General features: G+C 43.8%; 1 protein-coding gene and 1 long non-coding RNA gene across 2 annotated transcripts; both read left to right on the top strand.

Annotated features, from left to right (window-relative positions):
- The first annotated feature begins 189 nt into the window (after positions 1 to 189).
- Positions 190 to 21,360, top strand: CLNS1A (chloride nucleotide-sensitive channel 1A). Its single transcript, XM_073335382.2, has 7 exons — positions 190 to 367; positions 2,397 to 2,533; positions 6,551 to 6,661; positions 8,370 to 8,480; positions 15,267 to 15,440; positions 17,320 to 17,404; positions 20,738 to 21,360. Exons 1-6 carry the CDS (start codon positions 249 to 251, stop codon positions 17,385 to 17,387), a joined length of 720 nt encoding a protein of 239 aa, XP_073191483.1. The 5' UTR covers positions 190 to 248; the 3' UTR covers positions 17,388 to 17,404; positions 20,738 to 21,360.
- LOC140908391 (uncharacterized) lies at positions 4,452 to 6,155 on the top strand. Its single transcript, XR_012157846.2, has 2 exons — positions 4,452 to 5,140; positions 6,096 to 6,155. It is a non-coding gene; the product is annotated as an uncharacterized LOC140908391 (long non-coding RNA).
- Positions 21,361 to 24,528: the final 3,168 nt, after the last annotated feature.

Here is a 24,528-nt window from a genome sequence, read left to right as displayed (position 1 = left end):
AGGTGCCGCGGACCCAAGCGGCTCCCCTGGCAGGAGACCCTACAATAACACAGCAGGGCACGTGACGCCCCCGGGGTGGGGGTACTGGAACGCCCGCGGCCGAGCGCAAAGGGGCGGGGCGAGCGCTCCGCCTCCTCACCATAGAGCGCTGCCTAGAGCGGCTCGGGCCTCGGCATATCGATGGCCAGAGCGGCGGTTCCGCTTCCGGCGGCCTGGCTCGGAGCGGCGGGCGGAGGGAGACGGTTGCCATGAGCTTCCTGAAGCGGTTCCCGCCGCCGGCCGAGGGGGTCCGGCAGCAGCAGCCCGACACTGAGGCGGTGCTGGGAGGTCGCGGGCTGGGCACCGGGACGCTGTACATCGCCGAGAGGTGCGGCCCGGGGAGCCGCTGGGGGGAGGGGCGAGTGAGGCGCGGCGTCTGGCTGGGGGTGCGATGGGTGGGTTGGGCCCGGGCGAGGAGACCGGGCGGCGGCGCGGGGGGGCGAGACCTGGCCGGGGGCGAGGAGACCGGGCGGCGGGGGCGAGACCTGGGCCCGGGGGGCCTGGCGAGGAGATCTGTCCTGGGGGGCGAGGAGACCTGGCCTGGCGAGACCTGGGCCCGGGGGGGGGCCTGGCGAGGAGATCTGGCCGGGGAGCGGGGGCGAGACCTGGCCGGGGCGGGGGGGAGGCTGGTGAGGAGACCTGGCCTGGGGGCGGGGTGGGCCCTGGCGAGGAGACGGGCGGCGGCGGGTGGGGTGGGTCGAGACCTGGCGGCGGCGGGGGGGGGCAGGCCCGGGCGAGGGGACCTGGCCGGGGCGGGCCCTGGTGCGGTGGGGCTGCTCCGTTTTCAGACTTCTACTTTCAGAGCTCAGTGCTCTCGCCCCTTGCAGGGTGTTTATCCGAGCAGTAGCGGTCTGCAATAGCGTGTTGGGCATGGAGGCTGTGTTGGGAATCGCGTGGATGCCCAGTGCTGCTCTGGGGATGCTCGCTGTGTGCCTGAAGCCCACTGCTGGCTCAGAGCCTTGTGCCCGCAACCTAGACACAGTGTGGAGCAGCGCTTCCAGCCTGCCAGTCTGCTCCCGGTCCCTCCATCTCTAGGCTCCATCTCTAGGCTATCCCAGGATGTTCTCTCTCGCTCTGGCTAGGGCTCTCTTCTTGGACTCTTGTACAGAGATCTGCTTCTCTGCCTTTCTGTGCACGGCTCTTCCTCATTTAACTGCTGACTATGCCCAGTGCTGTAGAACTGCCCTGGGGAGCTTAGAGACACACTTCTTAAGTAAACTAGAAAAGGAGTACTTGTGGCACCTTAGAGACTGTAGCTCACGAAAACTTATGCTCAAATAAATTGGTTAGTCTCTAAGGTGCCACAAGTACTCCTTTTCTTTTTGCGAATACAGACTAACACGGCTGTTACTCTGAAATAAGTAAACTAGCTATCTGTGCTGAAATCCAAGTTATAAACCAGGTAATTGTGCTGCCGTCACTCTGTCCTGAGCAACGTAGCTAAGCCAAGCTAAGTTTAGCTAAGTTTAGGTGTGGTATTTATGCATAATACTGAGTTGCGCCTTTTACTTTGCTTTCAATAGACTTTTGTCTGAGGTCTACACAAATATTTCTCCCTGCTTCCTCATATAGTGTGTTGGGAGGCTTCTACCAGAACCATTTACTAGCAATGAATAGAATGAGCCAGTATGCACTCCAGTTACATTACTGGAGTTCCATAGTGTGGGAGAACCAGGCGCTGCTGAATACAATGAGGCATTAGATCCAAGTACAGACTCAGTGCTTTGACAGCTGTCAACATTTAAAACTTAGGAAAGAAACAGCTTGTCTATCATAATTAGGAAAGTGATTCCCCACCTCATCAAATCCTGTTTCTTCCTGGTGTCCCATAGAAACTCATTTACACTCACTGATGTAAGCTGTATTGATGTTGCATTTGTTATCCTCACCACAACTTCTGGAAGATCTTATTTTATGATGATCTCTTTGTTTTGAAAGATCACAAAGCACTTTACAAACTGAGGTATGGACTATACTCATGGATTGGTGCAGCTACCTCTGGGGTGCAAGATATCAACAGCACATATAGGAGTAAAGGACAGAAAATGAAATGTATCAGAATGTATTAATCCAAGATGAAACTTGTCCAGAACACTTGGATTCACACTCCATCTCTTGTTAAAAAAAAAAATAAAAATGTTATAGCATCTGTGACCACAAGTTGTCTCATTTTAAACACAAGGACCTGTTAGCATAGTTCTTGGGCCTTTGTTCAGTTCTAAGTGGGATGAGTGCTGCCTACAGTATCTTTTCCATAGATTTTATTGTTTCTGATTTGTTGAACTTCATCTGTAAGGTTGAGTCACATGACTCAGAACTTCTTTGGAGTTGTTTAATTTGACTTATTTTTTTTCCAGTCGCCTCTCATGGTTAGATAAGTCTGGACTGGGTTTCTCTTTGGACTATCCCACCATAAGTTTACATGCTGTCTCCAGGGACCTAAATGCCTATCCATGGGAACATTTGTATGTCATGGTGAATGCCAAATTTGAAGGTATGGTATGTCTGTATTGTTACATACTCTTCTTCCTTCCTTTTGTAGTTCAGTAAACTAACTGAAATGAAAATGGTCTTCCTGTTGGGGTAATTTGTCACTTGAACTGTTCATAATGAACAGTGAGGAAATTGAGATTTAAAAGTGTCAGGCCTTGGGGTTTTTTTTGTTTTTTTTTTGTTTTTAAATTTTTTATTTTTATTTCAAACACTCTACCCCATTACTTTCCTTTTCTTAAAGGCTATGCCTTTTCTGGAAGCCTGACTGTACACTTTTACTATTCACATTTTCTACCCTGCCTCTTGACCTGTTAAAATGTATAGCAGGAGAGTATTCTTATTAAACTTCAGTTTTTAGTTGTTCCTTCTCTCTTTGTCCTATTTAAACAGAATAAAAACCTGCTTATCTGCTCCTTTGATACTTGTGTTCGTGCCCTTTTCCTCCACTGCTTCCCCTTACTCTACTCCTTCCCTTCCTCTGGGTAGTGAATGGGTGTTTGCATGCCTGCGATTTGAAATTACGCTGGAAGCCTTCATTCAGAATTCTTTCAGGTGTGTAAGAGCAATTTATGGTATGAAGCATATTACTGAATCTTTAAAGCTGTCCCACAGAGGTTTTTAAGAAAACTAAGTCTTATGCTCTTTCTTGTTTCTTCATGATCTAGAAAGGAGACCTGAAAGTGGTGTTTTTTTTAAACCCCTTTAGAAATACCAGGTTTGATAAGTCTGTCTTTCTCGAGGTGCTTTTGGGGATTTTGGAGCTCTTATATGATGAACTTCTGCTGAAAGGGTAGGGTGTTGTATTCTTTTAACAAAAACATTTTTTCTCTACAACACTCGTCCTTTGCAGTTAAATAAGTGTTAACGAAGACAAACTAAAAGTAAGTTTTAAATAGACTGACTAAAAATCTCTCCTCTTTCCCCACTCTCCAGTCACTTGCTTCAGCTTTCGAACTGTTAAAGATTCTGATGTCATAACTTTACTTGTAATAATGTTGTAATAAATACTCTATTTAACAGTCTTCCTGGTTAGACAAGACATGGATTTCTACTTATAAAAAAATGTTTTTGGGCTGAGTCTTTTGTGCTACTTTTATGCATCTTAAAGAAGCAACAGTGTGTGCACAGTTCATATTTTTCGCAAATTTCCCTTTAAAGTCTTTTTTTTTAGTGCTTCCTTAAGAAAGAAGCCCACTAACATCATAGTAGGTGCAGGTAGCAAATGAGGAGGGAAAGGAGCAGTTTGGTAGCTAAATTATTAAGTGTCCCAGCTTTGATAATGTCTGTTTAAGGTATATTTTAAGGAGCCTATTGCTTGTTAATACAAAAAGACAGTCATTCCACTGAACCTTGTTCAGATAGCGTGTGAGGGAGAAATGGACAATGTATATATTTTTTTATTCAAGTTCTGTAATCCTTCTCTTTCTAACTACGCTTCTTCCAAAATGTTGAGTGAATCTAGGTTAGAGAAAAAGCTTTGTAAACTTCTTGAATTAAATAAATAAATAAGGGTAAGCTCTTAATTTTGGCATTACCACATGGGAACCTAGAGCTGCTTCTACCTGGAGAAAGAACAAGAGTACTTGTGGCACCTTAGAGACTAATAAATTTATTAGAGCATAAGCTTTCGTGGGCTACAGCTCACTTCATCGGTTGCATAGAATGGAACATATAGTAAGATTATATATACACACACATGCAGATAAGTTGGAAGTTACCATACAAATTGTGAGAAGCTATTTTATTTATATATATATATATATATATATATATGTATATGTATATATGTATATGTGTATATGTATATGTGTATATGTATGTATATGTCTTACTATATGTTCCATTCTATGCATCCGATGAAGTGGGCTGTAGCCCACGAAAGCTTATGCTCTAATAAATTTGTTAGTCTCTAAGGTGCCACAAGTACTCCTGTTCTTTTTGCAGATACAGACTAACACAACTGCTACTCTGAAATCTACCTGGAGAGATTCCCCTGTGTTGTAACAGCAATTTGGCTATTTTTCCGTGCAAACTCAGGCTACAGTAAATCTTCTATAGCCTGTGGAAACCTGAACAATTAGTTTTCAAGTCCATTCCTGGTATGTAACACCATATTGCTGCTATCTGCTGGTTGGAATTCAGGGCATTAAAGCAAAACCTCACTGCTTCAATTATTGCCGGAATTTCCATGTTTTGTGTAGCGTGGCTGGTTAAGGTCCATAGTATTTTCTCTGGAAGTTTTGTCATACTCCAAGTGAGTTGTGTGTGCCTGTGAGCATCTTTGTGTTTTATAAAGTGGTTAGCATGAGATTGATATAACTGAGAACAAGCAGCTGGGCACCACAATCGCGAGATTTGCCTGCTGATGTCAGCCTGCAAAGTGTTGGGTAGTCTCCTTGAATCCTTTATTTTTGGAGGTAGCCAGTGGACACTCTGCTGGCTTGTTTTGAGTCTTGACATTACTACATTGCAGAATTTCTGGGCTCTGGTGGTACAAGACGCTCTTCATGGAAATGGATGCCTTGCTGGACTTGATCCATATTCCTTTAGAAAATCTGCAGTTCCTGGGATGTGGGCTTAGTTTGTACCCCTATGCTAAACCTTCCAGGTACAAGGCTCCATGTTACAGCCATCTTCCTTATTTTATTTATTTCAGTAGATGTAAAAATGCAGCAGGCCTCTAACACAGATTCTCAACTTCATTGCACTGAGACCCCCTTCTGAAACAGAAATTACTACACAACAGCAGTAGGAGGGGAGACCAAAACCTGAGCCCCATGAGGGGGGCGAGGCAAAGCCAAAGCCTTACCACCCCAGGTGGGGCGGCAAACCGAAATCCAAGGGCTTCAACCTCGGCAGGGGGCCTGTAACCTGAGCCCCACAGCTGAAGCCCTCGGGCTTCAGTCCCGGGAAGTGGGGCTCGGGCTTCGGCTCAGGGCCCCAGCAAGTCTAACGCCAGCCCTGTGACCCCATTAAAACAGGGTTGTGACCCATTTTGGGATCCCGACCCACAGTTTGAGAACCACTGCTCTAACATGAATCTCTGTAGAGTTTCTCAGCACTGCTTCTTAGTTGTCCAGAGACTTCACTCATAGAAGTCATGAGGCACCCACCCACACCTGCTCCTTGGAGGCTGAGCATGCTTCCTACCCACCACTTCCACCACCTGTGCCTGCCTAGCAAAAGGAGCAGCGAGATCAGAAATCGAACATGGGTTAACTCTGTCGTTACTGGGCCAATCCAAAAAGCTGACTGATTTAATGGGGACTGTATCACAGCACTATAAAATAAACATGGTATATCAAGTAATTACTTACTGTCATTCTTATAATTGGAAATTATCATGCATATAGAGACAAAACCATATTTTGAACACAGTTGTTTTTAGGAAGAGTCTAGGTCAGTTTCCTTGACCAGACTGGACTGTGGTTTCTCTATAACCCTTGATGTTACAGTATAGGGGGAAAAAAATTCCCAATCCACATTGTTCAGGGAAACTGCTAGACTGGTGAAAACAAGCATTCCCATGTAGATGAGTGTCTTTTTCTATTATCGTTTTAAAGCTATGCTATAGGCTGCATTTAGAAGAAGAGAAACCCTTGCCCCATTGGACACAGAGTGGGGACACTTGCAAAAAAATATGTAAGTATGGTTGTAACTCAGACAGTTGTGATGCTAGCATAGACATGGCCTTAGTCATTTATTTGGGCCTGCCTATACTACAAATAGAAGTAAGGCAAAGGGGCTCAATTACAGTGCTATTCCAGGATATTATGGTGATTGACATCCTATAAATTCCTAAGAGGCAGAGCAGACAAGGGCCTTAGCTATGCTTTGCCTGTGTGTTCTTTATGTGACTTTAGTTCTATTATGGGACACTGGTACTGTTGCTTCATTTTGGAACCAGGTCCCTGATTCTGTTATATATGTAATATGTATGTGCATTAAAAGAACAAGTGGGCCAGAATTTGGGGAAATGCAAACATTTAGATTTCTTTTGAACACTTGAATTCCTTAGAGGAAGAGCCAAAAGAAACTCCCATGGCTGAAGGGGAAGAGGAGGAAGACAGTGATGATGATGATGAACCAATTGCAGAATTCAGATTTGTACCCAGTGACAAATCAGCCTGTAAGTAAAGAAATAAGATAATGGTATAGCTTTTTGTTAAGAGATTCAAAGCTCTTTATGAACACTGAGTTAAGCCATCCTACCCTTTTGAGGTAGGGACTTGACGCATATGGGGAGTTGAGGTACAGAGTGGTCAAGTGACATGACTCCCACTTAGGGTGACCTGACAGCAAGTGTGAAAAATTGGGACAGGAGGTGTGGGGGGGTAATAGGCACCTGTATAAGAAAAAGACCCCAAAATCGGGACTGTCCCTATAAAATCAGGACATCTGGTCACCCTACTCCCACTACCCTTTGGTAACTATTAGACTTCTGCCTTTCTAGAAATAGCCTTAAGTAGATTGTGCTTAATTTATTGTCAGCCTTAGTATCTCAGTTAAGGCTGGGATGTGTTGGGCAGTCAGTTTTCAATGAGTATTCTAGTACAGTTGCAGTTTGTAGCTGAATAACATTTCTAAGAATACCCAGACTATATCTGATGAATAATAATTCTGAGAATAACCAGACTACATGTCTGCAACTCCTAATTCATCTACAATGCCATTTTACTAGTGTAACAAATGTGTTCATTAACTACTGTTAGTTTAATCTCTCTTGTGGCAGTCTTTCCATACCTCTAACAACTTCCATTGCCGATTTCTGAACCTCTTCTAGTTCCCCTCTGTCTCTTCTGAGATACGGTGACAATATATGAACACAACATTCCGGGTGAATGAGTGCCCTTGATCTATGGAAAGTGATTTCAGTATTTTTCTGTCATTCCTTATATGTCCCAACATTGTTTTTCTTTCTTGACTGCTGCAAATTGGGATGAAATTTTCTGTAGGGGTGAAACGTAGGCTTTCTTTTTGGGTATTTACAGTGAGTCTAAACTCAAAAATGCATAAGTGCAGGGAAAAAGGTTTACAGTGTGCCTATTCTCCTAGTTTTTTTATGTGTCTCTGGCATTCCTTGGTCGTCTTCTGTCTTGACTAAAGAGAATTTTGTGTTGTATGCAAATGTTGTTCTCCGCCTGTCCACTTTCAGATCATTCAAAAATATATTAACCTCCCTGCCCAGTATGGGTTCCTGGGGCACCCTGCTGTTAACTTCTTGCCATGCTGGAAACTGACCTTTTATTCCTACTCTGTTCTGTGTCTCAGATGATTTCTAATCCATGACAGAACTTTTATCTCTCATCCCTGTGATGACTTTAGAGACTATCAAGGGAAATATCTAAAAAGCAGTAACTTAATTTGCTTGCGAGTTTGTAATCTTAGTATAGTGTAACTTTTAATTTTAATTCAGTGGCTGCTTTAGTGAAGGAGAATTCCTATTTTCTTCGCTCTCTGATCTCCTCTCCCACCCCAGAACCTCCTGAGTGCTGTCATGGTGTATTGGGGTGGGGGGGTTCTGTTACTCTGCCCTTTCACCACTCCTGGATGCTGCCATGTATGTGATGAAGACCCCTCCCAGTCTGAAGACTTATATTTACTATCCATCCTTTTTTAGGGGCAGATATTTAGTGTTTGGTTAAAACAAGTATCTTTGTCACGTCCCTACTAATGTATAACTGCTCTAGGATTTATTTTGGGGAAGTTCTATGGTCTGTGTTACACAGGAGGTCAGACTACATGATCACAATGGTCCCATCTGGCCTTGGAATGTGTCTATAGAGCTGTTTTGGCCATTCACCAATGGGAAAATTCTGTGTGATTTGTTTTTACAGTGGAAGCTATGTTTTCAGCAATGTGCGAATGCCAAGCCCTACACCCAGACCCTGAAGATGAAGATTCAGACAATGATTACGAAGGGGAGGAGTATGACGTGGAAGCCCATGGTTAGTGATAAGCTACCATTTAAATTCCTACCAACTTTTGTGTATCTGGAGCCTGTCTTAGAAGGCCTTTCTCAGGTTAAGAATTGTGTCTATTGTATTTTTAGAAGAAGTTCCTTGGCTGTTACTGGTGGTATCTACATTTTAAAAATGTAAATAATTTTTTCTATTGTACTTCTGGGGCGTAGAAGCTCAGAAATGAGCAGAAAATCACTAATTGGACTGTAGCGTGTTAGTTGGAGTTCAGCAAAAATCCAAACACAGCTTTGTTTGTATTCTCAGAAGCATCAAGACACTGACAGCAGCCTTCCCAGTCAACAAGCTAATGTGATTTCAACACCTACCCTATGGCTTGGTCACTTGAACACAATGTGTAGTGGACTGTTAGTTTACACACACTCTTAGAGTCCCTTGATAGCACCACACTAGCTTTCTCTACTTGACCTGTCTAGCAGCTCTCCTCTGATTCAGGCTCCTCCTGCTTCCAGAGGTATGACCTGCAACTTGCTTTGCTGGAGATGGGATTCTACGTGGCAATAACTGCTAGGTGGTTCCAGCCATGTTGTGGAAGAGTCAGTGGTAAAAGGTCCTGATTCAGCAAAGCACTTGCTTAAAATAAAGCATTTGCTCATGTAAATAATGCCAATTGAAGTCTGGTCCAGAAATGGTAATAAAGGGAACTTTCAGGGAGTGTGTGTGTGATTGAAGCACAGAACGGGAAAGGTAGGTTCTGTTCTCCACTATTACACAGTTTTCCTGGAGAGCTTGGACAACTGATTTCTGTTTCCTCCTTTGTATACCAGGAAGTATTATTCCTAACTATTTTGTAAAGTTTCTAGCAGTTTGAAGTTTATTATAAGCTCGGTTTAAGTGACTTTCCTTGGATCACATAGGAACTTTGTGGCAGAGACTGGGATAAAATTAACTTCTCCAGGACAGCATTCAACGGCCTTAACCATGAGACCATCCTTTCTCTTCCTGAAATCCCCCTGCCTCATTCACTACACACCTTCCAACTTCTGCAACAAGGGAAGTGGGGCCCCTACAGACCACAGTCTCCTTCAATACACAACTCTGATTCATTCCCTGAACACCGTTAATCCTGTGCATCTTGTGTGGGGAGATATGTGGTCATATAATTAAAGATTGTACTAGAATCCAAATGTGCAAGGGGCTGAATTAAGGTTGCACAGGCCCCCTGGTTCTGGGATTTCCTAAATGTTGAGTGTTCGACTTTGCAACCTTACTGTTCTCTTAACATATTTTGTATGTAAAATGTAATTAAATGGCAAAAGACTTTAACACAGGGTTATGGTTGCCCAGTGATAGCTTGTGCTCTTTCCAAATGCTGAGTTCAGCAAAACTCAAACTTCTGAAAACAAGGACATACAGCATTAAGGTAAATGCCCACACAATTTAACTCTGCTCCCCTGGAGTTGGTTTTAGTCCCTGGGAATTTTATGCATTTACTGTTTTAGGTGTAACTGTATTGAATCAGGGAGGAATAAGTCAAAGCAGATTGGAAGAGCAATGATTGTGATATGAGGAGATCTGGAGCTGAGTCCCCCCATGTGTGTGGTCACAGGAAATATACCTCGAGGTCTGCATTGTTTCAGTGAAGAACTGTGTAGGTTGTGTTAGCAACAGGGCACTGGGGCCTTTTTTTGCCCTGGGTATTGTCAGTAGTGAGATAGGGTACGAGAACAGTCTGGATTTAATGAGGAGTAAAGGAGAGTGTAGGTGGAGATGGTATTCTGTGAGTGAGTGGGAAGGGGTTATAAAATGGTATGAAATAGTTGTTAAATTTTACAGGTGTGGTATTCTGTCAGGGGAGTAGGCTCAGTGTTTGAGCGTATGGCAAGTGCAGGTAACGCCTGTCGTTTAGAGTGAGAAGGCAGTGTGTATTCTGGGTGTATTGGGGCATCACTGAAAGAGGGCAGAGTTAAGGTAGCCTGGGCAATTACCTTACACTCTCTTTCCTAGTTTTCAGAAGTTTGAGTTTTGCTGAACTCAGTATTCAGGAAGGGCATGAGCTATCACTGGGCAGCCTTAACTCCGTGCTAGTGAATTTTTTGCCATTTAATTTCCTATTTTTTTAAATAGAGAAATGTTGTGGGTAAGCATTAGTGGTCAATTAGGCAATTGTAGTTCTCACCAAGGTTTGCAGTTTGTATGCAGCTGTGGCTAGGTAATAATCAAAAGACCTAGCTTTTATGCAGTGCCTTTCATCAGTAGATCTCAAACAGCTTCACATCCTTATCCCTATTTTACAGTTGGGAAACTGAGGCATGGAGAGATGAAGTGACTTGCCCAAGGTCACCAAGCAAGCTAGTGGCAGAGCTAGGGATAGTCCCTGTCCAGTGGTCTTTCCACTAGGCCACATGGTTGCCATGTGATTCTGCAGTGCTCCTCCCCCTCCTACATGTTTTGTTATAGTGGAGTGGGGAGGTGGGCAAGGCTGGCAGCTGCGGAGATGAAGGGGCAGGGCCAGAGCTGGATGGGAAGAGCCCTGGTTCGGCACGCAGCGGCTGGACTCTCCCAGGCAGCCTCTGGCCACGCTGCTTGCCTGGGACGTGCAGGGGGACTGGAGCAGAGCCCCTCTCCCCTGCCAGGTAATGTGAGATGGGGAGAGTGCGGGGGTCCTGGACTGGAGGCGGGGCAGGGACGAGTCACTTGGGGGGTGGGGATGAGTCACATGGGGAGGTCACGTGCCCCCCTTTAGCTGGTGCCCCCTTTGTGTCCCTCTCACTAGTTGCCTCTGACAGGTTTCCTTTGAGGACAAGAAGTGAGAAGTCGGATGCGGAGTAATCTTTTTGTGAAATGTGTTCGCCCAGGGGAGATAGTGGTTTTTGTCTTTTACCATGTGTTTTATATGGTTATCACCATAACTTTAAGCATGTGAGAAAAGATTGGTGTGTGTCTCCTTCTCCCTGCCCCACCATTCCCCACAATGTGTAGCTTCCCCTCCTCCCCCCCCGCCAACACTTCCAATTCCCCTCCCCTTCTCATGAAACCATTAGTTAGCAAGGAGCAACTTTTTACAGTGCAATCTTCTTCCCTATGCTGCAGCTTGCTGGAGGGCTGCATGCTACCTGGGTTATGTAGCCCCAGCTGCATGCTGAACTGGGCAGTCACTCCCACTAACCTACCTCCAGTTGGGACTCCTGCCCCTGCCTCAGCCAGACTTTGCCAGCCGTACCTTGAGTCCACCCAGTTCACACCACCTCCAAACCGTTCCCCTCCCCGATATGCATCACTTGTGTGTGGGATGGGAGGGCTGGCCACAGTGTATCTTCACTATTCTTTTTCTGGATTCTTATTTAATGTTATCTTCATTCCCCGCACATCAGACCCCAGTTCATATGGAGGGGCAGAGAAAGGGGCTCAGACATCCTAAGTGGAGCAGGGTGTCCCAGATTCCAGAATATGTAGCAGGCAAGCAGAGGTCTCAAACCGCTGCAGAGGGATTAGGGGTCTCTAGATCTCAGCACACACACACACAGAAGGGGAGAACTCAGGGCTGATATGAGCTCCTCCTTGAACCCCCAACTTCTGCTACCCTATGTAGTAGAATCATGGAAATGTAGGGTTGGAAGGGACCTAGAGAAATCAAGTCCAACCCCCTGTGCTGAGGCAGGACCCAGTAAATTCACACCATTCTTGACACGTGTTTGTCCAACCAGTTCTTAAAAGCCTCGACTGATGGGGGATTCCACAACCTCCCTTGGAAGCCTATTCCAGAACTTAGTTTTTCCTAATGTCTCACCTAAATCTCTCTTGCTGCAGATTAAGCCCGTTACTTGTTCCATCTTCAGTGGACACGGAGAACAATTGATCACCATCCCGTTTATAACAGCCTTTAATATATTTGAAAACTGTTATGAGGTTCCCCCCCTCAGTCTTCTTTTCACAAGACTAAACGTGCCCAGTTTTTTTAACCTTTCTTCACAGGTCAGGTTTTCTAACCCTTTTATCATTTTTGTTGCTCTTCTCTGGACTCTCTCCACTTTGTCCACCTTTCCTCAAGCATGGCGCCCAGAATTGGACACAGTACTCCAGCTGGGGCCTCACCAGTGCGAATAGAGCAAGACAGTTACCTCCCATTCCTCGCATATGACACTCCTGTTAATACACCCCAGAATGATATTAGCCTGTTTTCCAACTGCATCACATTGGTAACTCACATTCCATTTGTGACCCACTGTCGCCACCAGATCCTTTTCAGTGGTGGTACCACCTAGACCGTTATTCCCCATTTTGTAGTTGTGCATTTTTTTTTCCTTCCTAAGTGAAGTACTTTGCACTTGTCTTGTATTGAATTCATCTTGTTGAATTCCGACCAATTCTCCAGTTTTTTCAGAGTTGTTCTGAATTTTAATCCTGTCCTCCAAACTGCTTGCAACCCCTCCCAGCTTGGAGTCATCTAGATTTTATAGGCATACCCTCCACTCTGTTATCCAAGTCTCTAATAAAAATATTGAATAGTACTAGACCCAAGACTGACCCCTACAGGACCACATCTTCCCAGTTTGACAGTGAGCCATTGATAACTACTCTCTGAGTACGGTCTTTCAACTAGTTGTGCACCCACCTTATAGTAATTTCATCTAGACCATATTTCCCTAGTGTGCTTAAGCTTTACTAAAATCAAGATATATCATGTCTACTGCTTCTCATCTGCTAGGCCAGTAAACCCTGTCAAAGAAGGAAATTGGATTAGTTTGTCCATCCTGTCCTATCTTGTCCCCTCCCACTCCAGTTAATCCCTAAATAGATTTATGGAATGTAGGTCCATCAGTGGCTTTTAGCCAGGATGGGCAGGGATGGTGTCCCTAGCCTCTGTTTGCACAACAGGGAATGGATCACTTGATGATTACCTAGTCTGTCATTCCCTCTGGGGCACCTGGCATTGGCCACTGCTGGAAGACAGGATACTGAGCTGGATGGACCTTTGGTCTGACCCAGTATGGCCGTTCTTATGTTCTGACCCCTTCCCTCTGAGATGAGTCCCCCAAGCCTTCTTCCCTCCTCTACCATCCATTCCCATTTATCTTCTGCCCTTGCTGTAGACCCAAACGTCACTTCCCATATTACCAACTACTTTCGCACCCTTAATCACAACTCCCCTCCCAGTGAGCATTTGTGTGTGTAATTTATTTTCTTTTCAAATATGGTTTCAGCATCTTCTGAATATTCTGGTGTACTCAGATTACATTTTTCCAAAATAATAATTAAAAAACAACTTAATGAATATTTGGGAAAAATTTTTGTTCTCAGATTTCTGCCCAAGTTGCAGGCTCAGGGCAGTGTTAATAGGCCCCCTGAGATGTTCTCCGCTGAATACCCTATGGAGTTGAATACAGCCTGAAACAATAGCTCTGAGACTTGTGAACGGCTCCATTCATGTCCATGGATGTTCTTTTCCCCACTCCCCAGTGCCCATTCCCAGCTTTTCATGCCAGTCTCAGCAGTGTTGTCTTAGTATCTGTTCTGAGCATGCCCGTTCTGAGCATGCCCATTCTAAGCCCATTTCCATCCAGAGAGGCAGGGCTTCCTCAGATCCCAGCTCACATGGGGAGGGACGGGGGGGTTTAGACCTTCATAGATGTGCTGAGGTGCCTTAAATACTGGCGCACAAACAAGGGAGAAGAGAGTGGGGCGCAAACAACTCTGGGATGCAGGAGACCAAGATCGCAGCTCACACTGGTGGGGCATGCAGCAGGGGCTCAGACCCCCTCCCAGTAAGGCAAGCCCCTGCAGAACCTGGCTCCCATGCGGGGAGCTGAAAGAGGGGGGTCAGACTCTTCTCACCCCTAATCCTTCCACTTCACCACCCTCTAAAATGCAGCTCCCTTGCCATCACGTATTTGCATATCTAATTGTTTTGCCAAAATACATTTTCCCAAAAATTAATATCTGACCGACAGATTTTAGCAATATGCCATCCAGCCTCTTCTAGTCTCTGCCCCATGCTCTGTAATTTCATTAGCATCTCATTTAGCATACGATGGTTTTGATGTGCTACAGTACAGTAACAAAATCTTTGTCAAATAAAGTTTTAATGTGATTTTCCCCAATGGGCTGGTGGTTGCCAGGGTAACCCTTGATTGTCTGAGATCCTGGTGCAAGGATCTGCACCCTTGTTTGATCTCTATCTGTAAGGACAAATCAGTTGCCAGGATGTCAACTTTAAAAAAAAAAAAAAAAAGAGAGAGAGAGAGAGGCTGGGTTTTTTATTTTTTTAGTATGGGGGAGACCTGTATTTAGGGAACCCCTTGGTCAAATGTCCCCAGATTTGGTCTACTAATGGAAACCTGTGCTCTCATGAGGCACTGCAAATTTCAAGGCAATCTGAGTAACTGTATTGAATTTAGAGCACTTAAAAGATTCAGGCTTTAAACAGAAATCTGGTCTGAACCTTAACTATAGCAGGGCTGTCATCTGCTATAATGCCTTGCAGGAGCATTGAGGAGAAGTGTATTGATTGAAGTACGTTGAGATCTGCAAATGAAAGTGCAAAATGCTGTTCATTAGAGAGTTCTTTTAAAAGCATTTTAGACAGTGTATGGATTTCTTTCTAAATGGTCTGTTGTTTTCATCAAGAGATCCTGCTGTGTAGTCAATGCTAGTGAATCCTTTTCAGTTTGACTCTTACTATTGGTTTAAAAATAGCCTACCTGGTTAATAAATAAGTACACGTTACCTGATCCCTGTCCGGAAATATCTTTTTTTAAGGTGGTTTAGTATCTTATAATTTCATATCTGCTAAATACAAATTTGTCTTTGCAGAACAAGGACAAGGCGATATCCCTTCCTTCTACACATATGAAGAAGGGTTGTCACACTTAACTGCAGAGGGTCAAGCCACTTTGGAGAGATTAGAGGGCATGTTAGCTCAGTCTGTGAGCAGCCAGTACAACATGGCTGGAGTGCGAACAGAAGATTCAGTGAGAGAGTTTGAAGGTGAGACGTGCCCCTTTCCACCAGACTACAGGTAGTGAGGTTTCTTGACCCCTGCTGCATGCAGCTTTATGTGGCAGTAGCAATGGTGAAATTGGCTTGTGAGCAATAATATCATAAACTTCTGTGTGTGTTTGGGAAAAAGAAGCCGGTTTCATGGTATAGACAGTGAGTAATAACATTATTTGAAACATTAAGAAAAATTACATTGGTGTGTAAGTATTTCCATTATCATTTAAAATACCTATTTTGTAGGTCGATCACTGTTATACGCTTTGTGAATGCAATCTTAGCAACCTGGAGACAAATATTAGAAAACATGGGGGAAAAGCTGTGGGCTATTAGCCATTTAATCTTTAAAGGGTAGTACCTCTTGCTTTTTCCCTGGGTCAGAAATGTGCAGTGTGTGTGTCAGAATATAGGCTTGCACCAGTTCAGGTAAGGTTTTTAGAATTTCTAAATCGGGGGTGGGCAAACTTCTTGGCCTGAGGGCCACATCGGGGTTGTGAAACTGTATGGAGGGCCAGGTAGGGAAGGCTGTGCCTCCCCAAACAGCCTGGCCCCTGCCCCCTAACTGCCCCCCTCAGAACGTCCAACCCCCCCTGCTCCCTGTCCCCTGACTGCCCCGACCCCTATCCACACCCCCACCCCTAACCGCCCCCCGGGATCCCACCACCTATCCAACCCACCCCACCCCGACTGCCCCCCATGCTCCCCAAACTTCCACCCCATCCAACGGCCCCCTGACTGCCTCCCGGGACCCTCTGCCCCTTACCCAACCCCCCGTCCCGACTGCGCCCCTGCCCCCCGAACCTCCACCCCATCCAACTGCCCCCTGACTGTCCCCCGGGACCCTCTGCCCGTTACCTAACCCCTTTTGAAACATTCTGTGAAACTTTGTCCTTAGCCCATCCTTTTTGTAGCCGAGCACAGCACTGTGGTAACTGGGTACGTGTGACGGGTTGCAATAAGAGACCCAGCCGAGTGACAACTCTATTTAGCGTTACCTTTGCATTTTCTTTCCTTTTTTATAGGTTAACTTAGTGTATATTTTTAATCCACAAACTTGTGGAACATTACATTTGTATTAAAATGTTTTTATATGATCTCATTTGTTCTTGTGAAATCTCCCTTCACCTCAAAGTTCAGTCTGGATTTTGAACCCAAAATTCTGGATGTTGGAAATAAAATGGACCGTGTATGGCACAGCTTGGACCTGTTCTGAGCAAGCTTAGTAGCCTTCCTGGATTTTGTTGGCTGTTGCTCTGTTCTTGAAGAGTGGGTTGGGTTGGGGTTTGCTTAGTTCCATGATAGATCCTTGGCTGCTGATCTTCTGAATTTAGCTGCAGTGTCAAGAAATCTCAGAAAAAATGACTAATCCTGACTTTGCTCAACATGATGGCTTTACATGGGAGACTAATGAGCGTGGTCAGACGTTCTCAGAACAGGCCCTAGATTGATTTTTATTTGAGACTAAACTACTTCATATACACCTGCAATGTTATGCTTTCTAATCACGTGTCCATCTCAGTTGCAGGGGTCTAATGTTCAAATCTGTGAAACAAATAAGGGTCTTGCTTTTTAAAAAAAAGTTTTCTTAGGAGAGTAATAGAAACTGCAGTTTAACAACCTTGCATCTCTTTATAACATGCAATTTAGTGACTTATTATTATCTGACTGACGTTTTTAAAAGGGGTATTGCTAAGAGTAGGTGAAATAGGTCTGGGGAGTTGCTGTGTTTTCAACTTGCCTAGAATACTGTCAACACAATATTAGTATCTCCTGCATCACTAATCTCTCACCAGCAGAGGGCACTGACTTTGTCACGTTGTGTTCAGCTTGTGAGTGCTGCAGTATTTCATTGCCTTGACTTTGTTTTCAGATGGGATGGAGGTGGACACAGCACCAGTGGTTGCAGGGCAGTTTGAAGATGCAGAAGTTGATCACTGAGGAGGTTGGATGCTGCTGTAAGCTTAAACCTTTAGTTTTTTTTCTGCCTTCAGTGTGAGGTTCTTCAATCCTGCAGAGCCGTATGCTTTTGTAGTTCGATGAATTGAGAATTGACCATAAGTCCCTGTGTTAAATTACTTTGGAAACCATTGAGAGTTCTGTGAATAAACCAGGGATTGTATCTTCTAGTAAAAGAAGAAATACAGCAACTTTGAAAAAAAAATAAGTGTTTATCAAAACTCTGGAAACTAGTTAAACTGTAAAATGAACAGCCAGATCAGGTTAAATTACCTTCTTATTCAGGCACTGACCTTACACACTTCAAAGAAAGGTAGATTAGGCTGTTGGTAGATCTAGATCCTTGGGTCACGTGAATTGTCTGATCTCATGAAGTCTCTTGGAAGCTACACAAGTACTGGGTCTGTTGCTGGGAAGTTATTGTCCCTGGTATCTATTGTTTTCCCCCTTTAACATACAAGATTTGTCAGACTGTTCAAGGGGGTAGAACTCTGTGGCAAGTCTATCTCTTATTTTACTGTGGGTGGCACAGGACTTCTTTCTTAGTGGAGGTGTCATTGAAAGCTTTCAGCTTTGGAGCAGGTCTAGAAAAAAGTCTTTATGTCCCCTCTTCTGCAATGTCACCCTTCCTGTCTGTTTGATCTTAGTGGGATAACAAAGTGTGCCAGTATTTCCCAGGAGGGAGGGGCAGCGGGCAGGCAGGTAGCAGTTTAATCTGGGAAAAGATGAGAAGAATTGACTTCTGACACATACAGATTCTGCACTGGGCTTGTACAGTTCCATTAAAGTTGCCTGTCTTCCAGCTTCTGCAGCAGCTGTTGAGGTGGCCAGCCACAGGAGCAGCTTACACGTGCTGGCAGCAGTGCATAGGCTTTAGCATCTCTGGCCTGCTCAACCCAGAAGAGCACAAAATCCTGCCTCAAGAAGCCACCATTAGACAGCCTCACTCCAAGCAACGTGTCACCCTTTGGGGAGCGGGGGGAAAAAGGAGAGGAACAGCAAACTAACCGAAAGTTAGTGCAAAAAATGGCTGAAAAAGGACAAGTGAAAATGAATCAAAAATAATTGTTAGCAAGTGTAGGAAGCAGGCAGGCAGCTGTCTCAACAGGGGTTGCACAAGGGGGAGGCTGGGAATCACTATGGGGTGCTGGTGTGTGGACAGTCAGTACATATGTGGCTTTCCCACCCTCTTCTCCCCTGCTACTACTTATTCTTCCTGTGTGCTGCTCCTTGTACATCTGACTCAGCTCTTCCTACTATCTGGGGGCTTTTGAATGTCCCCCTGGTCACATACTGATCCTGGGAGGCTTGGCCCTGAAGTAAGCTTTCATTCTCTTTCTTCTTTGCTGTAGGGACTCGGGCTCTGCCTCCCTTACTCTTTGCCACTCAGAGGTCTGTAACAGAGCCCTGCCACCCTCCTGAAGCAATGAGTGGTTCAAAGAGGAGCTATTACGGGTACATCAAGATTCTTGTCACTCTTCCATCTATGTCCAGATTCCTCGCTCTGTATCAGGGATACCCATGGCATCTGCACCTTGAAGAGATCCGCTCTTATTACCATAGAGATGGAGTTCTGAGAGCTGTGTTTTCCCTCCAAGGGCTATCAACCCATGGATTAAGAATCCATCTGCCACATCTAAAGGCAGGTTTCCTTTGTGGTGGTAATATCACTGCAACCACGCTACTTTCTGTACTAACATTACCACCAAATGGTCACACTGTAAGCTGAGCTGGGTCAGGCTGGGTTAGCAGTAGAATTGGAGGCATCTAAGGACGCCTAGGAAGTGGTATTGTAGGGCTTATGGGTTGTTGGGTTTTTTGGGGGGAGGGGGGCGGTGGTGGTGGTAAAGCTCTGTGTAGATGTCCAAAAATCGGGGGGAGGGCAGGTGTCAGGGCTTTCTCTTTGTATACCTTCATAGTGCTATTTGAAACAGTACTAAATGAAAGCACCCTAGGGAACTTTTAGTTTACATGGAACAATTAATGTGCAATACATTTGTGTGCTTTAGAAATCACCCCCCACCTCCCCCGCCCGCCAAGTCTGCATTAGTGCTCTGTGAAGACTAGCCCTTAGGTAGAAGCCTGGGAGTAGGGACTATATAAACAAACTGCACTGGGAAGGGGGTGAAGTCAACACAGATTGGGTAACCAGTTCTGGTGTGTGTTGGATAAACACTGATTTAATTTTTTTGTATCCGGGTGTTTTATTGATGTTTATCAGTTAAAACCTAAAATGAGAAGCCTTGTGTATTGGTAATGCTTTTGCTGGCAAAGCACCTAGCATATGTTATGTTATAATATCTTCAGTTGGCGGTTCTCTTCCTGAGTCTACACTATACATGCCCCAGAATGTTACAGAACTTGGTGTTGCTGGTGTTAATTGGTTTTGCTATTCTTTGCTTCCTGTCCTAACCTCTGTTGCTGTGCAGTTAACCAGCTGCTCCAGTTCAGTGGTGGATAAAGTGATCTGTGTATGTAGTGCTAAGTATTACGTCACTTCCTAAAGCACTTGAGAGCCTTTGGTATGAAAAGCCCTATAATGAATGGGCCACCAGGTTGGTTTGCTGATGTAATTTTAACCAAGTTCAAAACACAAGAAATTATAAAATAACTCCCAAGTAATCACAGAATCCATGTGACGAACAAACAGCTCTTTGTCTCTGCTAATCACCGTGCTAACAAGTTTTTGGCATGTAGGTTACTGTAATAAAGAGGAAGTTTACTGAGATTTTCATAGTACGCTATGGAGCAAATCATTTTAGATTTAATTCTTTTTAGTTTCATTAACATTGCAAGCAGACTGAGCAAACAATCTGCAGGAACATCACGTCCCAGTGATCCTTTAGAAAGCAAGGAACCACCATGCCTCTGAAGTGACACCATCATGTGAAACTAACGTTGCATGTCCCTGTTCATTACGCAAATGAGATGTCACAGTTGCCTGAGGAAGCTCTTGGAGACTTTTTGATGATAAAAGTGTGAAATTTGTGCTTCGTCTTGTCAAGAGTAGTTTTTTATTTATGCCACTTACAAAAGTTCACATTTTATTCAAACAATTTTGTATATATGAAACTGGCAGTTTGGTGATATTGATTTTTAAAGCAGTAGTATGTGTATACAGCCTGATTTTCCAGACCAGCTGGCCACTCAGAACTCCCCCTGAAGTCCGTGTGAGCTGCAGGTGCCCAACCCTTCTGAAAATCCGGCCCAGGACATGTTGAGAGTGAATAGTTATCCCAGGCTGTTGTGAGCAGCTGTTCAGAGACTTCTTTGTAAAGATTATTAACCTCATTAACGCCAATTATCTAAACCCCATGTCTTGTATCTTTCAGATTCCTCTCCTGGCACTTCCAGAATAAGCTGTAAAACTGAAGGCATTGCAGTGACTATTGGGAATTAACCTCTTTAATAACTTCTCTATTAATGACCTAAGCATGGACATCCATGTTTGTAAATGCTTTTATAGATGTGCTTAAAACAGAGTTTGATATTTCTGTGACCACCGTGGGGTTTTTATTTAAAAGATAAAAACAATAACTCCTCTTATCTAATGCTTGAATGGGGCTAATCATGGCTCGTTTCTAGGAAGCCTTTGTAGGAATTCTAGGAATTAAGAAACAAAATTGTAATTAGAACAGAATTCTAGGTTGTCCTAGAATTTGTCCATATTTTTGTATCTGTTTATCCACTGAGTCAGCCATGTATGATAGAAACAGGAGTTTGGTAAAGAAAAGTAAAGTCAGCTGAGGATGCAAAGCAAAACTAACTAAATTTTTAGCCCTCCAAGTAACTAGCTTTATCTATTCAGATCTTTTGTCTGTCACTTTTTACTGACAGAGTCTGGGTAGGGGAGAGGGTAGAGTGAAGTCCCACAGATGAGACTTGTTTTGTCTCTTTGTAATAAACATTAACAAAATTGTTTAATAAACTTAGACTTTTGTATCTCACAATCCAAGCTTGCGTTGCAACCTTCAATCATTTTCTTTGGAAGACTCATTTAGTTGCTCAGGGCTCTTTTTGGGCAGTTCTTATTTGTGTTTTTTGCGAGGAATGGGGTGGGAGGGGTATTAATTAAGTGCATTTTAAAGGGGATGTTTTCCTTGAACCCATTTAAAGTCTTGTCTACATATGGGATTTTTGCACTATTGTAACAACACTGATGCAAACTCCCAGTATAGATGCACTGTACTGAGGTATGGTAGAGCTACCTTCACTGTGACTTATCCTGGGTTTAGGAGATTCTGGTTGCCAAGAACAATGAACAGATCTGCTGAGGCTGCCTTTCATCCCACTCCATTGTGCACTCTGATTTGTTAGACAGTTTTCTGCCAGATAAACTCTCCTCTCCATATTCTACTCCTGGGGGAACTCTGCGCCACTGCACATGCACAGAATTCATGTTCCCTGCAGAAAAATGGCTTCTGATGGGGAAGCAAAGGGAAGCTGCAAGAACAGTCATGCAACAGCGCAGGCAGGTCAGTTTGGCTGCCTGGAGCAGTTGGTAGAGACCCATCTGTTCTTCTGAAGTCAACCTGAGAACCTGCTTCAATCACAACTATTCCCATCTTAAACTTCTGGTTAGAATTTATGACACTTATAATTATTTCAGACACAGTATTGAGGAGAATTTTTCTTTGAACTGGTTCTGCCCTCTCTGGATGACTTGTTTATTGTGGAATACCAGAAACTACCAGGTGGCATAATCACCGCTACAGTGTACATAACATGCATTAGTTATAGCTGCTCTTTGTAGAGCATTCTTATTTCAGTAAAATTAATGGTCTTCTAACCATATTATAAACAATTACAAGAAGCTTTGACAGGTTTCAGAGGAACAGCCGTGTTAGTCTGTATTCGCAAAAAGAAAAGGAGTACTTGTGGCACCTTAGAGACTAACCAATTTATTTGAGCATGAGCTTTCGTGAGCTACAGCTCACTTCATCAGATGTTTACCGTGGAAACTGCAGCAGACTTTATATACACACAGAAATCATGAAACAATACCTCCTCCCACCCCACTGTCCTGCTGGTAATAGCTTATCTAAAGTGATCAACAGGTGGGCCATTTCCAGCACAAATCCAGGTTTTCTCACCCTCCACCCCCCCACACAAATTCACTCTCCTGCTGGTGCTAGCCCATCCAAACCTTAGAGACTAACCAATTTAGTTAAATTTAGACAAACCAAGCTTTGATTATTTTAAAATTATTGATGCGTCTTTTATAGCCTGTTCAGATAAAAATGCTGGCACAGTTGGAAAATAGTAAAGACCATTTACTGGTAAAGAACATAGGCAAGTATCTGGAAATTGGGAACACTTGTAAATCAGATTTTATATGCATCTTAGGCTGGTAAGCAAATTGGCTAATATGCTTTTGAAACTGAAAATTACTTGATAAGTCATGGAGAACTGGAAAGGCACAGAAGACTGGAGAAAAGGAGATAGAGTACCAGACTTCAAAAAAGGGAAGAAAGATTCTGGCAAGTAATTTCGTCTTCTGTTCCTATGATGCTTTGTAACCTTCAACTATTTGTCTTTGTTCACCTCCAATCATTGTGTTTTCACAATGAAATTTACCTGCTGCGGACAACAGGTGCGGCTGAACCAGTGCTGAACACTGTTTAACTGCAAGTGTAGCCACTTCCCTCCTTTCTATTCTATTTTCCACTGGGACTGCAACATGAATGTTAAATCTGTCCTCAATCAGCCTTTTTTTTAAATACAATCCTGGGTGGGGGGGCATATTTTAGATTTATTTTTAAGTCATCCTGTTAAACTTTTTCTGTTTTTATTTTTTCTGTGAAAATTAATTTTCACAACACTCCACCTGTATGCAAGCTTGTTATGCCTGTTTTAGAGATGGAGAAATTGAGGCACCATGAGGTTAGGTGAATTGCCTTACATCAGTGAGTCAGTGACACAGTTGCAGATAGAAATTAGGAGTCCTGATACTGTGGCTGTCAGCTACTGGCCAACAGGAAAAAGGCAATGGCCATGATCATTAAAGACAATGAATGGAGCTACACCCATTGATACTGAGAATGTAGTCTCTAAATGTTATCACATTGTAGTTGAAAACTCTTACCTTTTCAGCTACAGAACAGGAACAGCATGGGCAGAAGCTGTGTAATTGAACAGCTATCTAATGATGATTGCAGAGAAGTGAGTTTGTTAGAATAAGAAACACACCTAGTATTCATTTCTAACTAAATCCATCAGAGCTGGGGAAGAGGAGTTACCAACATGGACCTTACTCATACCCTTCCACCATTCTTGCTCCCTCCCACTTTTTAACTGTGACCACGAGTAGGAAAGTGGGTACAATTGTCCTTTAACCCCTGAAATGAGAATTAACTAGTGTTAAATATCATGAAATTCAATGTGAAACCACTGCAATCCATAGGGTATGGAAGTTTTTCCCTCCTCAAACACAGCAATGCAAGGTCTGGAAAACCACTGATCTGTACTTCTATTTGCACCTGAGGGATACTGATGTGCAGGTGTAAAACAGAGTTGCTGGCATGTGGGTTCACTCTCCAAATTGCACAATATGGTTAAGATGCTGGGACATTGGTAAAGTAAAAACTGCCTGTGCTGATATGTCTTGTGTGATGGCTGAAAAGGACCACTTCTGCTATGAACCCAGGGGATGTTGTTTTAACTGGCATATGTTCTGTTTCAAACAATCTCCTATGGTGCTAAATAGAAAAAAATTTACATTTTGTACCAGGTTTTTATAATGTAATTAAAATAAAAGTAAAATTAAAATTACAGAAGCATGCTTTAAAGGGAGAGCAAGCTAATGTGGGATTATACCCTGGGAAGCTATGTCACAGAAGGTGAGTTTGCACCCTCCAGCCCCCCACCCCCTTTGTACATTGAGCCTAGTAGTAGTAGTAGTAGTGGTTTAACTTATTACAACTACTGTAGTCTTGGGGAATGTGTTGCTAGGTAGCAAACTTAAAAAAGCACAGGAAGCTTGGAATATAATACAAATAAAACACATGCTAATATAAAAGAGAAACAAAAGCAGTGGAATGTAGTAAATTCAATGTAATGTATATAAAGAAAAAGGTTTGCTCTGTAACTTTATCTGGTATGCCCTGTAACCACCCTCTATCCT

The sequence above is a fragment of the Lepidochelys kempii genome, chromosome 1, assembly GCF_965140285.1.
Source record: "Lepidochelys kempii isolate rLepKem1 chromosome 1, rLepKem1.hap1, whole genome shotgun sequence".
In the NCBI taxonomy this organism is placed as follows: Eukaryota; Metazoa; Chordata; order Testudines; family Cheloniidae; genus Lepidochelys; species Lepidochelys kempii.
This window is presented reverse-complemented; position numbering and strand designations above follow the sequence as displayed.

What these genes read in the sequence shown, in the direction of transcription:
- CLNS1A (XM_073335382.2), top strand. Translation starts at nt 249, where the DNA reads ATGAGCTTCCTGAAGCGGTTCCCGCCGCCGGCCGAGGGGGTCCGGCAG. An exon ending in GTATGACGTGGAAGCCCATG is followed by an intron (nt 8,481 to 15,266) that starts GTTAGTGATAAG and finishes TTGTCTTTGCAG; the next exon opens with AACAAGGACAAGGCGATATC. An exon ending in TTCAGTGAGAGAGTTTGAAG is followed by an intron (nt 15,441 to 17,319) that starts GTGAGACGTGCC and finishes CTTTGTTTTCAG; the next exon opens with ATGGGATGGAGGTGGACACA.